The following is a 19,366-nucleotide window of genomic DNA, read 5'->3' as shown; positions in this document are numbered from 1 at the left end:
GAATGTCCAGTTAACAGTATACATATTTTATTGTAATCCATCTATCCCTGCATTTTCACAATTGCTCAGTTCAATTTCTGGGGTGCCAAATACCGAAACAAGGCTGGAGCCAGTCAGTAAATTTATATTGTAAATATAATCTAATGACTGCGGTGGGCTGGCGCCCTGCCCAGGATTTGTTTCCTGCCTTGTGCCCTGTGTTGGCTGGGATTGGCTCCAGCAGACCCCAGTGACCCTGTAAATAGGATATAGCGGGATGATGGTTGGATGGATAATCTGATGAAATATTATTATTGGGATTTGAAGACGTAAAATCATATTTACCTAATAATTTAGTTCTGATCAAGGATGTTTTAATTGGTAATTGCTCACAAATACACAGTACATAAAGAAGTGCTACCTGGATGCCTTGTCTGTGATGACTATACAGAGCCAATGATCTCATCTTAACACTGCCATTATCCAATTAAAATAGTGCTCATGGTATTTCATTAATCAAATTTGTAGCCTGGAAATTAAAGTACAGTATTACCCTCTTTTAATCAGGTCCAATCTGCATGTCTGAATCAAGTTTGAGACATGTTATAATCTCTTTTTACTTTCCACATGACAAATGGGAAATTTAAGCAGACATCTGCAAGATCCTAAACACTATTTTGCTATACATTGTATGCAAAAATATGGTTACCTTAAAGTATAGCTTATTAGATGATAAAGAAAACGTATGGGAAATCGAAATGAATTAGCCACTATTAAATTAATCAACTAGTTGAAAATTTATCTATGTGTCCAAACTAAATGCTTTATGTAGTCTACCACTTTATGTAGTCAAAAAGTATATAAATAGAGGAGCATCCCTGATATTTGCCTTAATGAAGACAGCATACATTCATTCCTCAATTGGCAATGAGCATTGTGCAAGAGAAAGGGAACAATAAAAAAAAAAGTAGGAGAAGAACCATCTCAAAGGCGGTGGCTAGGAGCTGGCTGCTTTGTGCAGGTTGCAGTGCTTTAAGGTGCAATGGCCAGTAGAAAGAGAGGTTGCAATAGAGCCAAGATGCCTACTAGTGCCAAACGTGATGTACCTGTAGGAAACAAATAAATAAAAAAGGACATATGTAACTTTAGACTGGAAAACTTCATGTCACTAAATCTTGTTTTATTTTTTTCTTTAAATTTTCAAAAAATTAATTTGCATTCTTCACATAATGCAAAGAGGTAGTATTTCCTTACATAACATAATATTAAAAAACTTGATTTCCATCCTTTATTTATGACCACTCTTTTTTGGATATGGCCAACAACCTATCCTGAGATTGACAAGTGTAAAGAGTTTCCAATTATTTTTAAAATAAAACAAACTGAGGACTCACAACAAATCATAATGGAGTTCCTACCTCCTTTCAGTGGTACTGGTACAACAATGGTTGTAGTTTTCGTTGAGGTTTCGGGGTTGGTAGCCCGAGGTATGACAACTCCTAAAGAATCTGAGAGTCCTTGCCTCTGGTCAGAATTCAACATAGCAATTTGTTCTGCTGTTACCATGGCTGCATTCGTAGGACCCAAGGCTCTCAGTTGATCGGGTGACAGCACCTAAGCCAAATATCAGGTAAATAAATAAACATATGATGAAAACAGGTTAATATGGTTAACACATTTGCAGTTTATCTCCAGTGTCTATCAGTGTTAAATTTTGTTTTCATTTGCACTTGCTGTTTTTGATTTTTATTGCACTGTTACATTTCATGCTCTGTAAACATCTAGTGATGGCTCTTAATTTTCCATTTTTTACTCAAATTTGACCATTGAGGTATTGTTCGAAAATAAAGTAAGTAAAACAAATCACTTAGATGGTAACTCACACAAAATCTATTCGGTGGGATCAGGGCGATGGCTGCTGGGGTGATCATAGGCAACAATAAGACATTCAGATTCTGTAGGTCAGTACTTGAAGCTCCGGCTGACATAAGTAAATAAATGAGACTATTAGAATGCTGATCAGTGACATCATCTCTTAAAAGATCATTTTATTGCTTTTAATTGGATTATTTTGTCTTCTTTCTTCTTATTTCCTTATACATTTACCTATTGCCTATTTAAATATTTCTGTCTAAGAAAAAAATAGGTAAACCAGATTCATAAGCTTTATTGGGTTGAATGACGTTTTGCTGTCTTGATTGCTCTAATGTTCTAATATCCACATTCGGACTCATTTGGTCACACCATCCTTAAGGATAATGTTATACATCAGCTAGTTTGGCTTTCTACTGGGTAATTCTTTCTAGACCTTGTCACACACGAATGATTAGGGGGCACCCAAAGGGCTCAACAGAGAGTGGAAAACCACAGGAGGGGACTACCAAACAGCGCATTAATGCCATTCTCTCTTTCTCACCAAGAAAAATGAAGATATGAAGTCCAACAAACAGATGCTCCGAGAAAGACTTAATCAAAAATTTACTTCCGCATCAGCCTACAGTCCCCCTGTGATGACTTAATTTCCGGTCCCTCATTGATGTCCTCACTTCTGGCTTCCTACACTGACGTCACCTTAACTTCGCTTCATCACAGTCACCCTCATTTCCCCTACGACTGTACTTCTTTCGGTTCCACTCCATAAAACCTCCCTTTGGCAACTGTTAATTGTCTAACGTGTACTTTTGTATGTATATGACTGGCACCTCAGTGCTATTTCTTTTCCTGAGCAGTGCACACTATACACGGGCAGTTTCCCCAACTCTTAATCAGTTTCTTTGTGTCTTTTATACTTCAAACCTAAATTGTCTGAACAATATACACTCTCATCTCTAAACTTACATTCTTGCACAGCTTAGAGCTATAGCAGCAGTGATACTACACCTTAAAATCTGAGTAATATCTGTTTATTGGTTTACTATATTTCTACATCTTGTCCACTCCCTATAGCTACACTAAATTTAGGCAGTGCCATAAGAAAACACCCACTCTTCTGAGGGGCATGTTATATTGATATGACACAAAATGTCTAGGTTACTGACCAATGATATTGCCAATTTCATTGATCCAAGCTGGTGTCCATGTGCTGATTGGACCAAAGGCACTCACAGCCTTCTTCATCAGTTCTTCCATGACAGTTAATGAGCAGTTAACTGTAGACAATATTCCCACTGCCATCCTGGAGAAGAGAAATTAAGTTAAAGTGAGAATTAGCAAAAATCAGTTAGGAGTGTCACGTGCCTAGGGAGAGATACCAGGCCTCAAATTAAATCCTAATCTGGATTAAAGTTTTAATTTGTGGACAAAGGACAAAAGGTTTGTTATTTTTGTGATCAGACAACTTTTCTTGATGAAATAAGTTTCAGCTTCTTTCTAAAGAGCGTCGTCTGAGTCTTAAGGAGATAACATATTTCATGAGAGGGGACCAGGAGGTGGATGAAATAAAAAATAAACAGGCATATTATTGGTAACCAAGAATCAAGACTGTGCTTCATCAATGCCAAATTGCTAATGTAGAATCAGTCATAAAGCCAGAAGTGTAATTCATTGAACCAAATAAGAAAACACTAAATAATCACTAACTCACACTATGTTTTACCTAAATCTCAGATACTAATCCTCTGGATAATTTAGAACAAAGTGGTATCCATTTTAGAACAAAGTGGTGTAATGAAATAACAGCAGAAAATAAAAGCTTTTTCCTTCTGGAAAAAATGAAGGCAAAAATTAATTCCTTGAGTAGAAAAACTGCTAAATAGATGCCTTTATTGTTAATATAACAAATACACAAAAAAGTAAATAATAAAAGAGGGTGGCATGCCAAACAAACAAGTCTAACCTTTACCCACCTCTGAATTTATGTTCTTCCTACTCTGCTGATTTAGTACTTTCTGTGACTCATTTTCCATAATACTTTTCTATCCAAGAAGGTGGTAAACATAAAATGAGAAACTGTTGGATTTATCCGATTGATATCATGCCATCTGAAAGAATGGCAGGAGGTTGGCAGTTAGTACACTTGTACCTGCCTCTGGTGAAGATTTTTAAATACAACTCAGGGCTTACAGATTTTCTTTTGATCTAGTCTGTTTTAAGGCAAACCTCTGTCTTTTAAGAGAACTTGAATTAGTTTACATACCCCAGCATTTCATTAATTTCAGAAATTACTTATATGTGTGTTTTACATTGCTAGATACTGCAGAAACATTCTTATTGTTTTATACCTTTAAGTACACAGAAGTCTCTTCATTCTCCACACAATTTGACCTTATGCTGCTTTTCTGTTTTTCCACAAACTTCTACCAAACAATAATGAGGTGCCAAGAAAGCAGCACCCCCTGCCATTTGTGGTGTTTACTGTTTGCCACAATTTACTCTGATGACTTTAGATAGACCCAACCAGAATTAGAGAAATCCAGTTTTAATTCAAATATACCTATAAATCCTTACATTAACTATTCCCTTAGACATATACAACACCAGAACCAGTCTATTTAAACCTGAAACATGTATACTTTCATCCATTGTAACAATCTTATTTCTTCAGTACTATACTATTAAAACCTTTAAGAGGAAGTTTAATTATCCTCATTGCAGAAATGGACTGTCAATACCATGTCAGACATGTATGCTGAGGGGACAACTTCAGGGCTCCAATAAGGTAAATGGTACCACTTCACGGCAAGGTGGGAGCACAGCCGCCTACTCTCATTTCCTCTGCAATTCTGCAGAGCACTCAGAAACTCAGAAAGTCGCTTCCCTCACTTTCTCGGAGCCCACAAAAAGTATTCGCTATTCTGAAAATTTCATAACTTCAGTATTCGCTATAACAGGATTTAACCTATATTTGTTTGTACTTTAAGAAGCAATGGTTAAATAATTATTTGATATTTTAAGCAGCAGCCCTACAGATGAAGAAGAAAATGTGAAATGGTTTGCAATACGCTGCTGATTCTGCCTATTCTATTTTCTTTTTAGTATCTTGAGCCCAATTTAATTAGTTAAATGGGATCTGTGGCTTACTTTGTTTGTCAAAGTTCCACAATGTGGAGCGTGCTGGAGTTTACATGCACGTATGGTTGTCTCTTATTTCGGCAGATGGCAGGAATTGAAGGATCCATGTAAAACAGGGGTTACATATGCAACCGTTATTTCTGTGGAAAAATGGGTCCTAAAAACCAATTAAGTGTTTTTTAAGTGGTAAACACAATTCCTCAAAGGCTAAGAGGAAATATAAAGTGCAATCTTTCGATGTGAAAATAAAAATTTTACATCTTTCTGATGATGTGCATAAGTTATATGCAAATACTTATATTTTAGTGAATTATTTAGTTGACAGGTAAGTTAACTGTAAGTATGCCATGTGAAACATGCACAACCTGACTTTGTGTTATTTATTTTAATTAAGCATAATCCTTAAAAGAACAATTCAAGATTGTAAAATGGCTAAAACACACTTTGAGCTAAGATTTTTTTTTTTCAAACTTTCAACATTTAATAATAAACGTTTTCTGAAAAGGTTGGTTTCCCTGTCATTGATGAAGAGTAAAGCTTCTGTTTTATGTGAGACTGAAGTGCATTTTCAGGTCATAATTTAATTTAAATATGTTTACCTTGTTATACCATTTTTAAGAAATAAGATATACAGTAATCCCTCGCTATATCGCGCTTCGACTTTCGCGGCTTCACTCTATCGCGGATTTTAAATGTAAGCACATCTAAATATATATCACAGATTTTTCGCTGGTTCGCGGATTTCTGCAGACAATGGGTCTTTTAATTTATGGTACACGCTTCCTCAGTTTGTTTGCCCAGTTGATTTCATAAAAGGGACGCTATTGGCGGATGGCTTAGAAGCTACCCAATCAGAGCATGTATTACATATTAACTAAAACTCCTCAATGATATACGATATGCTTCCCGTGCGGTACTCGATTGTTTGCTTGTCTCTGCCTCTATCTCACCCTCTCTGACATTCTCTACGTCTGACGGAGGGGCTGTGAGCAGAGATGCTGTTTGCACAGAAGCTGTTTGCCTAGTGGATACAGATGCACCTCTAAGAAATGCCGCTTTATCGCGGTGCTTCCAAAAGCACACTTATTGATTTTTTGATGGTTTGCTTTAATCTCGCTCTCTCTCTCTGACGTTCTCTGCGCCTGACGGAGGAGATGTGAGCAGAGGGGCTGTTTGCACAGAGGCTGTTTGCTTAGAAGATACTGACTCCTCTAAAAAATGCTGCGGCAAACTTAAAAGCACATGTATTGATTTTTTGATTGTTTGCTTTTCTTTGCGAGCGCTCTCTCTCTCTCTGAAATTCTCTGCTCCTGAAGAGAAGAAGATCTATTTGCATTCTTTTAATTGTGAGAAAGAACTGTCATCTCTGTCTTGTCATGGAGGACAGTTTAAACTTTTGACTAAAGGGTGTTATTTCATGTCTTGAGGGCTCTAATAATGTTAACAGTGTGGAGAGTTTATAAGGGCTTAAAATATCTAAAAATAACTACACAAACATATGGTTTCTACTTCGCGGATTTTCATCTATCGCAGGGGGTTCTGGAACGCAACCCCTGCGATCGAGGAGGGATTACTGTACATCACTTACTGAAAGTATTTGTAAAGTATTCAGAATCATTTTCACATTTTGAGTTTTCAATCAGAATACAATAAGGACTGTATATTCAGTATCTAAATAGTTTTTTAGAGTATTCTGCTCAACACTGCCAACTAACCATCAGAAGACAGAGTTCCTATTCTGTACATTACATGAGCTTGATATTGTGTGCCAAGTGGCAGAGGCCTTTCATTCATTTGGGTTTTGATCTCATCACTATTTTTTTGCTTTTCTTTCAATTAAACAGAGTTTCACCTTGTAGGTGAAGAGCTCTTCATTTTTCTCTTGTCTCATAGTATAGGGACCAACTTCTTATAGAGTATACAGACAACCTAATCCTCAAGATTGTGGCATTCTGTCCCTTGTAATTCATTGATTTTTTTAGTACTTACAACTTGGTGTCTTGCTGTTTCAAGAGTAACTGACTGGTGTTGACCTTTCTTCTATACACACCAATAACTTGTGTTTTATATCCAAGCTGTGTTTTCAAATGGTATGAATCACAACTGTTATGTATATCACACAGTCTGCTGTTGTGATGTGAAATTTTGCATATAACTTGATAAATATTTTGTATGTCTTTATTTGTAACTTAGGCAAACCAATGTAATGTAGTGTTACATTATTGATAATAACAGCAATGGTTTGATGGTTTAAGAACTCCTTCCCCCCACCAGGACTGAGTCTCTTTGAATTTTACGACAGGATTTGGGGGATGTGCCTTAAACCAGTTTGACATGTGCTTCTCTGCTAAAGGTTTGACAAGTTTTTCTCTGCTAAAGTCTTTCAACCCCTGCAAGAAAGCCAGGCTGCCTAACTGCCAAGCTTTATCTTAACATATGGTCTTGGGGGGTTGGCAGATGTTAAGATGTTCTATTCCCCCATTGGTCTGAAGTTCCATTGGCTGTTTGGAACTGGTTTGTATCAAAAGCCTTTAAGTACCATGACGTCCTATTGGCTCTAGGGGTTGGACAGAACATTTATAAATTTGCTCACACCCTCACACTCTCTCTCTCTTACTAATATCTGGAACATCTCGCTCTCTTACCAAACTGATGAACTGAAAGGACAACACAATGGAGAGCAGAGCTCGGCAGCCATATTGAAACAGGCATGCAGCCAGTTCTGAAGAAAGCTGACCACAAATGATGCCTTAACTAGAGACATTTTTAGTAACTAGCAAGTCTGTGCCGCCTGAACTACATATCACCATTTTTTCAGGTTATATGGTTGCCGATATTTAAATGTACTTTGAATATTGTTATTCTTTATGAATATTTTCAAAAATACATTGTTTAAGTTATAACTTAAATCCTGCTTGTCTTTTACTACACCTAATTGCCTGAGGTTATAGATGTAGGAGGGAAGGTGGAGAGAAGTTACAGTATATACTATAATATTTTATAAACAGTTGTAAGTCTGTGAGATCTGAGGCATTCTGACAAAGGCTACATATTAATAATACAATAGGGGAAAGTAGACTAAAATATTACTCTACAAAGACAAAACACCATAGATTTTAAAAATTCTTCATTTTTTTTTTAGTTATCATGATTATTTCCCCCATTGTGGTTCGGTGGTCTATACTTTTCAAAGGTCATCAGACAATCTGTAAAAGTGCTTCATTACGAAGCCTGCAGCTACACTACAAAATAAATATAAAGAGTAAGCGTGTTTGTGTATTTGTAAATACAGCTAAGCATCATTAGCAATTGAAGGCAACTTAATTTGTCTCCTAATGTCCAGATGTTGTTGTAAACTGTGTTCTGAGCTTATTCAGCTAAAAAAGGCAGAAATCTTGAGATATGTGTGTTATACTCACTAATCAAGGCATCAGAGAGCAGTGACATTTTGCATGTTGATCACATGCAAGCAAGAATTTCACTGGACACTGTAATATAACAATAATGATCCCATAAATGTATAAAAGTAGTTAAAAAAATACATGAATAAGGTTATCAACAGAGGATGAGCCATATCTCATTAGCTGTATATCTGTTTTGCAGCTGTCATAGACAAACATTTTTCTGCAAAGTCTTTTTTAATAATGATAATGATATCAAAGTGCCTTCACATGCCTGATTTATACCAAAACAGTTTATCAGTTTTTATATTTCATATTAGCTCATTTTCCCTTTGTGACATCAACTAATATATTCATAAAATGAACAAACATGCAAGTGAATTTCTTATTGGAGAAATTGTGTGGGTAAGGCTCATATCTCACTAGCTACAGCTAAAGGGTATAGTGAGATTGTAGTAGCAGAAGTACTGAGTTCTGTTGGGAGATCGCCTTCTTCACTAAGAAAGGAGAGCAAAGCCTATTTATATAGTTTTCTACAGGCATCAGGGTTTGTTTTTTATCTCTCTGTTGTTTCAGTTGTTAAAATTGTCTAGTGTAATTGTCTGTTTGAGATGCTACAAAGAGCAGTGAAAAAAGAGAACTGTTATTCCAGTTATTGTGCTCAGCTTTTAATATTTTCGACTACATACTGAGGTACCCAAAGGAGTGTTTAATATTATAATCATCTAGAGGAAAAACAATTTATTTCTTTATTAAATCAACAGATAATTAGGTTATGTTATGCCTTTTTCTAACCCATTTAAACCTGACCAGGGTTGCAGGGGTTGCTGGAGCCTATCCCACCTAGCATAGGGTGCAAGGCAGGAACAAATACTGGATATGGCGCTAGTTGACTTAAAAAGTTGCATTGACTTAAAAGTGATGACAGAACCTTTTACAATTACCTGAAGGAAGTGGTGTTTATCTGAGCAATCTCTTCTGCTGTCATCCCACAGATGAAATTTCCAAGTCCAGATAGCTCCACCATTCCCATGGTAGAAACTGTTAAACCCGTCTGATTGATTAATCTTTGTACAAGGACTGCTCTCTGAAAATGAAAATTAATGTATTAAATTAGAAAGGAAATTCACTGAGTGGTTGTTTCCAGTTTTGGATGTTTCTAATTATCAAGTTTTCATTCTTTTCAAGCCTTTTCTTAATTAGTGACCAGTTTTTGCTGATAATTAATTTCTTTTCCCTGCATTTTAATTGACTTGTTTTTTAAGATTCAATCCTCTGAATTGCTTTGTTTATTCCTTAAATGACACCCAAACAGAAATAAAATGTGAAGCAATGACCAACAAATGACCAGAAAAATCAGTGCCTTAAACTCAACCAGTTTCTTAATTAGAAGTTTAGTCCTGTTGTTCATTAAACTTTTCCATGGCTTGTTAGTGCTCTCAATATTCCACAACAGACATTTCTAAAACTGTTGATTTTCTATATTCCAAGAACTCAGTCAAAATATTTTGTGGACCTGAAAAGATCACCATTACTGGATAGATAGATAGATAGATAGATAGATAGATAGATAGATAGATAGATAGATAGATAGATAGATAGATAGAATTTCACAAAAGTGAGGAAACCCCTCACATTTTTGTAAATATTTTATTACTGTATATCTTTTCATGGGACAACACTGAAGATATGACACTTTGATACAATGTAAAGTAGTCAGTGTACAGCTTGTATAACAGTGTAAATTTGCTGTCCCCTCAAAATAACTCAACACATAGACATTAATGTCTAAACTGCTGGCTCACAAAAGTGAGTACACCCCTAAATGAAAACTGTCCAAACTGTGCCCAATGTGTCAATATTTTGTGTGGCCACAATTATTTTCCAGCACTGCCTTAACTCTCTTGGGCATGGAGTTCACTAGAACTTCACAGGTTGCCACTGGAATCCTCTTCCACTCCTCCATGACGACATCACAGAGCTGGTGGATGTTAGAGACTTTGCACTCCTCCACCTTCCATTTGAGGATGTCCCACAGATGCTCAATTAGGTTTAGGTCTGGAGACATGCTTGGCTAGTCCAGCACCTTTACCCTCAGTTTCTTTAGCAAGGCAAAGGTCATCTTGGAGGTGTGTTTGGGGTTGTTATCATGTTGGAATACTGCCCTTCGGCCCAGTTTCCAAAGGAAGGGAATCATGCTCTGCTTCAGTATGTCACAGCTACAATGAACTGTAGCTCCCCAGTGCCGGCAGCACTCATGCAGCCCTAAACCATGCACTCCCATCACCATGCTTGACTGTAGCCAAGACACACTTGTCTTTGTGCTCCTCACCTAGTTGCCGCCACACACTCTTGACACCATCTGAACCAAATAAGTTTATCTTGGGCTCATCATACCACAGGACATGGTTCCAGTAATCCATGTTCTTAGTCTGCTTGTTTTCAGCAAACTGTTTGCAGGATTTCTTGTGCATCATCTTTAGAAGAGGCTTCCTTCTGGGACGACAACCATGCAGACCAATTTGATGCAGTGTGTGGCGTATGGTCTCAGCACTGACAGGCTGACCCCCCACCCCATCAACCTCTGCAGCAATGCTTGCAGCACTCATAAATCTATTTTCAAAAGACAACCTCTGGATATTACTCTGAGCATGTGCACTCAACTTCTTTGGTCAACCGTGGAGAGGCCTACTCTGAGTGGAACCTGTCCTATTAAACCACTGTATAGTCTTGGCCACCGTGCTGCAGCTCAGTTTCAGGGTGTTGGCAATCTTCTTATAGCCTAGGCCATCTTTATGTAGAGCAACATTTTTTTTTCAGATCCTCAGAGAGTTCTTTGCCGTATGGTGCCATATTGAACTTGCAGTGACCAGTATGAGAGAGTGTGAGAGCGATAACACCAAATTTAACACACCTGCTCCCCATTCACACCTGAGACTTTGTAACACTAATTAGGGCCAATTTAGAATCGCCAATCCATCTAACCGGCATGTCTTTGGACTGTGGGAGGAAACCGGAGCGCCCGGAGGAAACCCACGCAGACACGGGGAGAACATGCAAACTCCACACAAGGAGGACATGGGAAGCGAACCTGAGTCTCCTAACTGCGAGGCAGCAGCACTACCACTGTGCCACCGTGCCGCCCTATTACAGGTATACTACAAGCAAAACAAATCTCATTAGATCAGAACATGAGGAATTCCATTTAAAAAATAGAAGCAACGCTGGAGTAAAACACATTAAGAAGAAACTATAGGGAAAAAAACGGCTATTAACTTCCTACTGGATATCAAAAAAGAATGAGACCATCAAAGGTTCATCTTAAGAGGATGGACATTACTCCAAATATCTTGAAAGTGATTTCTTAATGTATGGACATTGAAAAGTCATATGGAAAGGTTGAGAGTCAGCAAAAAAGGATTGACAGTCAGTGCATTGGTTTTCTTTATATAAATTACACAGCCTGTCTGGTGGGATGGCACTAGGGCAAGTATTGCTACATCATGGAGCCAATATCCTGAATTCAATTGCCTTGACTGGTTGCTGTTTGTGTGATCTTTGTATGTTCTCTCTATGTTTAGTATACTGGTTTTCCTGCTACATCCCCAAAACAAGTATGTTAAGTTAACTGGTGATTCTGTGTTGACCATTGTGGAAGCAGGTTTATGAGTTTTAGCCTATATCAGTACTGATTGCTCGATTATGCTTGATGCTCTTAGGACAGACACCAGCTCCTATGAGTCTGATAGGGGGGTTCGGGGGGGGTTAAGAATTTTTATTTTATGCTTTATTTCAAATAAATCATGTTTATTTTGTTCTTGTTGCTGGAATTTTTCCATTTGTTTTACTGTATATACAAATACAGCTATTTAATATAACTTGGTGGCACAGTAGTGAGTGCTACTGACTCATATGTCCCTGCTTTCACAGTGTTTGTGTAAAGTCTTTTCTTATGTCTGTGTGCGTTTTGGTCCTGTTACTCTGGTTTTCCATCTACATCTCAAAGGCAAGTGTTTAAGGCTAATTACTGATCACTGACTATATTAAACTATGTTGGTACTTATATGGCATCTGATGCTCCTGGGACTGGCACCTGCTCCCCACTCCTGAGAACTGCATTTGATGAGCTTGATTATTGAGAAATTAACAATTACTAAGGATTGTACAGGACATTTTTAGATTTTTCACTCTCTGTGTGCAGTGCCCAAGAGAGGCTTATTTGCTGCTTAAAATAAAGAAGACAAAGATTAAAGTATGCCAACAGACTTTTTTATCCAATAAGATAACAAAGGAGTGGAAATTGTTATCCTGCTGAGCTCAGGGATTCATCTTAATGGAAAATGCAGTCTTAAAAGACACCTTTTACTTGGAAAAACTTTAACATGGCAAACTTGAACTGGGTAATGAAATTTCAATAAAAATCCCAATAGTTAGTGTTGGTTTACTCAGGAGGAACATATTGACGTAAACATTGGAACAGCAAAGCAAAGGCAAAAGAAAATCAATCATTTTCAGCTATAATGCTGAAGATGGATGTATCAGTCAATTTGGATACAGGAGTTCTTAACAGTTAAGCTAAAGGCTAAATAATATTGGTTATAAAATAAAAAAATCTGATGTGTACAACAAATGACTTTCTCCACATAAAGCTGTGATTTATACCACTAAATATTGCAGACCAATATGTGAAATACAATTAATGATTTTTTTGAAAAAATATATATTATCCTTCCCCAACTGTGCTGCAGCTAGGGCACCAATGTGTGCAAAATAATTATCTCTGTAGAGCAAAATCTGCTGGAACTGTTTTGTTCAAAATAAACAAGCATCTAGCATTTTAATATGCTAACAACTGTGTTGTGTAATTGATTTAGTTATTGTGTCCATAGAGTAACATCTTGACAAAAAGACAGTCATCTGTCCAAAAGTTTTTAAACTGTTTCTTATAATGGTGGCTCTGAGGCTAAAGATCTGCACTGGTATCTGGAAAGTTTCTGGTTCAAATCCTGTTACTGTCAAAACGGATCCTACTTCACTGGGCCCTTGAGCAAGGTTTCTAACCTGAAAATTGCTCCAGGGGTGCTATACAATGGCTGACCCTGCTCGCTAACCCCCAAAGGTAATGCAACAAGACAATTTGCCTTTGGGGATTAATAAAGTGTACCAAATGAAATAAAATATGAAATGTATACATTCTATAAATCAATTTAAAAGCTAATGCTGGAAATTAACAATATAGTTAGAGAAAGGGTAACACATTTATTGCTCAGATAAGTTGTAATTAAAAGATGAAGGGAAAGACAAGATGGATCATAGGATATGCTGAAATAAGAGAGAGAATTGTCAGACATTGTCTTGGATAGAAAAACATGGTGAGCTACTATCCATGGTCTAAACACAATCTAAATGGAAGAACCTGATATGAGGTATTATAAAATGGTGATTGAAAGCATACCTGTTTCTCTAACTGATATGGCTATATCATGATGATTATTTCCTGTTGTGCTTAAGAGATTGAACATCAAGTCACCACTCCTGTTAACACATCCCAACTTACCTTCTGCACTGTCCAGTTTGGGCACGCATTGATTCCTGTGAGGATGTCTACGGAAGTGACACTGACTTGTTGGAGTTCTGCAGGGGTGAATCCTACCATGAGGCACCCCAAAGCCAAGATCTGTTCTATGGTATATGAAGAAGGGGGCCCCAAAGCCTGTCATATATAAAAAGGATATAATTGTTACACCATCATAAATACTGAATGGAAATAATGAATGTTGTTTTTCTTCATTTTTTTAACCAAATGGTATCTGCACTTAAATAATGATGGAATCACTAATCACATCAATATGTCTATAAGAAAGGAAACGCAAACCCATCACTTTTTGCTTACGTCAATGGATTTATTCTTGAGGACTGCAAGTTGCTGCTCATTGAAACTTTGAACGGATCCCAGGATGGCAAAGGTGTCAAGAAAGGTTTGCGTTGACATACAGAGTAGCTGATCAGGTGTCCACTGTGAGTTATCTTCCTTTAGGTCCATAATTTGCTGTGTTGTGGGTGTCATGACACAGGATGCTGAAAAAGAAAAAGAGGAAGAGAGGCTGGTTTCATTTGTGGTATAATCTAGATGAGGGCCTTAGTGTAAAAAGATATAATGTATGGCCCAAAAATTAATAGAGATGGTTGATGTTGGTGGTAGGCAGTAATTTTAGTCTGGACAATATTCATTTATAATATGAAAGAACGTGTAACCCAACTGAGCTCTAATTAGTGGCTGAAGGAATTAGATTACAGATGAAAGTAGCTGAAACGAGGTTCCTGTATAGTGTTGTGATCATGTTCTGGATGAGGGTTACTGGATGAGAAACTCACAGTGCTGCATCTGCTTGTTTCAATAAGAAATTGAGGTAATAAAAGCATATAGTAAGGTTGCCCCATGTGTCTCTTGGGGTGAAGTAGACCCATGGACAAAGTCAGTTCATGAAGAAGGGATTATATCTATCATCTGGACTAGGAACATGAAGGAATTCCCCAAAAGGCCCTCAGAATGGTTAACTGGGGAAAGAGTGGCTCAATCGTTCCAGCTCACCATGGCACCCACACAATCCTTACCATGAAAGAAGGATTAGAAATGAACTGAACTGACATTTACTTTATTCATTTCTGATTGTGGGAAAGTGCATATATTGTATATGATATGAGTGGATTCATGTAGTTGAGTGTTCATGTGCAGCATCTCCTTAAGCATTAGCAGAAAATATATAATTTGAAAAATGACACTCTTTTCAGAATAAATAAAAGAACAAAAAATGCCTAGTATTTTTCATAAGTGAGATCTGTGAGATATTAGAAATAAAAATTAAACGAGAGTTGCAAAGTTATCTAAGTAAAAACTTACTGTACACCTGTTAGTAAGTCAGTCCTACCATGCATCTGTTTTTTTACCCACTTATCTTTAAGACAAAACTCTGGGCAGGCAGGGCCTAACTCACCAGCACTGGCATTAATCAACCCTGAATGGGAGACCAGTCCATTCCAGTAATAATTGAAGGTCACCAATTAGTCTAAAAGCACATCTTCATGTTGCGGGAAGAAATCAGAGAATTTGAAGGAAACCCTTGAGTGCACAGAAATTAGTTCACACGAAAGACACCCAAGTTAGTAAGAAAAAGTGGATGTTAGTGTGTGAGAAACTGTGTTAAATTTCACACTCTATAAAATTACTGTTGCTAAAATAGTTAAATGTAAATAATGGTGTACCTTAAAATTATGGTGGTAACAAGATAGAAGGCTCTAGACAAAGACAGGGAAATAAAAAAACAATTTTGCATTTCCAAAGTTGAAACTAAGCAATTCAAATACAGCAAAGGAGCTACTTACTAAAAACATTGAGTTTGATATTTATTATTTTACAATGATTCCATCCATCCATCCATCCATTTTCTAACCCGCTGAATCCGAATACAGGGTCACGGGGGTCTGCTGGAGCCAATCCCAGCCAACACAGGGCACAAGGCAGGAACTAATCCTGGGCAGGGTGCCAACCCACCGCAGGACACACACAAACACACCCACACACCAAGCACACACTATGGCCAATTTAGAATCGCCAATCCACCTAACCTGCATGTCTTTGGATTGTGGGAGGAAACCGGAGCGCCCGGAGGAAACCCACGCAGACACGGGGAACAATGATTCCTCTAAACAAATTAAACCAAAGCTAACAATCAATAAATAGCTTGTCCATGGCAGCCAACCAGACTTACCTATATCAGCTGTTAGCATAAGCCCAGCTCTGCAACCCTGAACTAGATTTGATAATATCTGAAAAGTTATTAATGTAAGATACATTTTTGGAAATTCACTTCCATTTACATTGGAAATATATGACTTGCATGCGCCACTTCACTTTCTTCCCCAGACTGTACCAGTTAGTCCTTCCCTCTTAAGCTATATGTGTTTATTTCTTTTCATTCTGCTTTCATTCCTTGAATAACAAACTCTCTTAATTGCATTTTTCCATAGATAATCTATTACCTGCATCAAATGTTTTGTGAATTAATGGAATAATAAAACTTTTTCTGAATATATAAAAGAAATGGTATTTGACAATCAGAGAGGGAAATTTGAACATTCAGAAGTACTGACTAAATATAAAAATCTAGGAACTCACATCAATAATAAACTAAACCGGAGTGGTCCCAAACAGCATGAAATCAATATTGCAGATTTTAGTATTTAGAAGGCAAACCACCTCTTTCCCCACAGCTATGGAGAAATAGTGAAATGAGTATGGAGTATCAAGTTCCTTGGATGCTATGCAACAAAACAGCAGATATAGTTAATCTCTTAATATCTCTTCCTGGGTGCAAGAGATCCAGCAAAGACTCTACTTCCTTAGGAAAGTGAAATATGCTTCACTTCCTCAAAAACACCTGGTGAAATCCTAGCACCACTGACTGTATCCTCTCATACCATGTGACAATGCTGCACAGCCACCCTGCATTATGTGGCGAAGGTTGCCAAGGAGATAACTGTGCCTGGCCTTTTGATTTTTGGACAGTCTCTGTGCTAGTTTTCTGAAGAAGAAGGGTACAGTAGCAGCATTAGCAGAGACACAACAAACCGTATGAATTCCCCTTTTCACTTGCCACCATCTGATAAGCAGTATAGGGTGATTCTGTTCTGCACAGACTAAAAAATAGTCTATGTCCTCGAGCTGTGGCCTCCATCACTCCCCTGTCTAAAACCTGAGAACTAATTTAAACTTTCCCTTGAAATGTTATTATGCACACATCTACACACAGTCACTTTGCTTGATTCACCAACTGGACTAATGAATCTATTTATTACAGAGTGTGAAGTTATTTTTTTGCTCTTTTTATGTGAATGTGAGCTATTTTGTATGACTTATTGCTGCTTTTTTAATATATATATATATATATATATATATATATATATATATATATATATATATAGTGGCAGTAGGGGGCGCTAGTGCTCCCTTGAACCCTCAGGTACCACGCTAGGCACTGGATACAAGTCCAAGATTTTTTATTATTTATCAATACTGTGCACAAAGCACACTACTCATATATCAAACAACAACAACACTATTCTCTCCCTCCTCCCAGACACTACCTCTACCTCACAGCTCAGCTCAGTGTCTGGACTGGCCCATAGTCCTTTTATAGCCCCTGACCCAGAGGTGTTCCTGCCCAATTAGTCCACATTTCGTTATTACTTCCGGGTCAGGGTAAACAGTCCTTTTCTTCAACCCGGAGCACGTCGTTCCTTCCTGTCACGTGACTGTGACATACTCCCAGGTTATAGGGCACACAAGAGCCCACGAGCCCCCCTATAGCAACTCCCGGTGGCCCCCAAGGTATCCAGCAGGGCTGTGTAAAAACACTACATAGTCCATGAGGCCCTGCTGGAACTCGGAGCACGATCCTGCTGTTGGGAGAGCTCCTCCTGGCGACCTGGGGGTGAGGGCCGGAATACAAAGCCGGCAGTCCTCCACTATATATATATATATATATATATATATATATATATATATATATATATATATATATATATATATATATATATAAAAGTGTAATGACAAAACACAACTCAAAACACATTCAACATTGATTTCTCCTCCATAGGCTCAGAATATTCAAAGTAAACAGGGACCTTATGGCATCCTTTTATCACAGTGCAATTTGGCTGTCATCACTTTCAGCTCCATTGCCTGTGACTGGTTACCAGACTGCCCATCAAAAGCATTGGCATTGATGTGGTTGACATAATGGAGTGTCCAGGAACTATAATCAATAACTGATATGTCACTGTAAATGGTTATGCAGACATATTTATGACTTTTTGCTCTATTTACTCAAAATTGTACCTTGCAACTATACACACATATGGTATATCTTGCATGAGGCATATTTTGTACTATATGAACATCTAAAGGCACATTTCCAAACAAGATAGAGCCAAAGGTCAACCATATGATCTTTTATATGGAAAAGAACTTTCTAGAGTATCCTGATTACAAAAAAGGGAGAGAAGAACAGGCATTTGAGATGACCATCAAGCATTTGAGAAGACCATCATATTTTTGAGAATTTTTTGTAAATAATATATGGGTAAGGTAATAATGGTTGACTTGTGAGTGCTATCCTGCTAAAATGAACTCAACTCAGAAATCTTTGTAACTTTTATCCAAGTCACCATAGGCATAGCTGAAAAGGCAAGACCTTCACCATTGTTCCTTTATTAGTACCATTGCTCACTCCATTGTCTATATAACTATTTCAAAAGGTTAAACCATTATTAAAAGTATAACTAAGTGGTACTTGTCTGCAATATTCACATTCTTTGTCTTTCAATATTTGTTTTGAAAGGTGTGTGCTTTGGACCTAACAACAGACTACAAGGTATAGGAACCTGCATTTCAGAAAGTCTACATCTCACTCTTCAAGGGCATTGCTGAAGAAACTGGGAATGGTGACAGCAACCTATTACATTCAGGGCTTGGCTCCAGTAAATTACAAAGGACACCTGAAAGACCACGCAAACCATTCCATAATTTCTTTTGACCTCTGTGTTATACAGTTTTTTGACAAAACACATCAGGTACAGATAGTACTTGGATGTCCAAACCAACAACAGGTTGGACTGGTCTCGGAACACAGGGGAACTTATAAGAAAGAGCAGAGCAGGCTCTTCTTCCTCAGGTGACTGTGTTCCTTTAATGTGGGAAGTGACATCCTTCACATCTTCTATAATTCAGTGATGACCAGTGCAATTTTCTGTATTGTGCTGTGCTGGGCTGGCAACAACATTTCAGGAGAGGCCCACCACATCAACAAGTTAGTTAAAAGAGCAGGCTCAGTAACGTGATAATCTCTGGACCGTCTGGAGGTTATTGCAAAGGAGAGAATTAAAACAAAGCTGAGTCCCATTATAAATAATGCTGC

The 19,366-nt window shown here is 37.7% G+C and overlaps 1 protein-coding gene across 1 annotated transcript in view; it reads right to left on the bottom strand.

The window, feature by feature from the left end:
- Window positions 1-760: 760 nt before the first annotated feature.
- Window positions 761-19,366, bottom strand: part of otoa (otoancorin) — a 60,147-nt gene continuing 41,541 nt past the window's right edge. The window contains exons 10-16 of the mRNA XM_039772641.1: window positions 14,284-14,468; window positions 13,948-14,103; window positions 9,335-9,477; window positions 3,018-3,154; window positions 1,863-1,960; window positions 1,398-1,593; window positions 761-1,085 (exon numbers count right to left, since the gene is read on the bottom strand). Of these exons, the coding sequence (XP_039628575.1) occupies window positions 1,012-1,085; window positions 1,398-1,593; window positions 1,863-1,960; window positions 3,018-3,154; window positions 9,335-9,477; window positions 13,948-14,103; window positions 14,284-14,468 (989 nt within the window). The 3' untranslated portion in view covers window positions 761-1,011. The remainder of the gene's footprint in view (window positions 1,086-1,397; window positions 1,594-1,862; window positions 1,961-3,017; window positions 3,155-9,334; window positions 9,478-13,947; window positions 14,104-14,283; window positions 14,469-19,366) is intronic.

The sequence above is a fragment of the Polypterus senegalus genome, chromosome 1 (genome assembly GCF_016835505.1).
Source record: "Polypterus senegalus isolate Bchr_013 chromosome 1, ASM1683550v1, whole genome shotgun sequence".
NCBI lineage: Eukaryota > Metazoa > Chordata > Cladistia > Polypteriformes > Polypteridae > Polypterus > Polypterus senegalus.
This window is presented reverse-complemented; position numbering and strand designations above follow the sequence as displayed.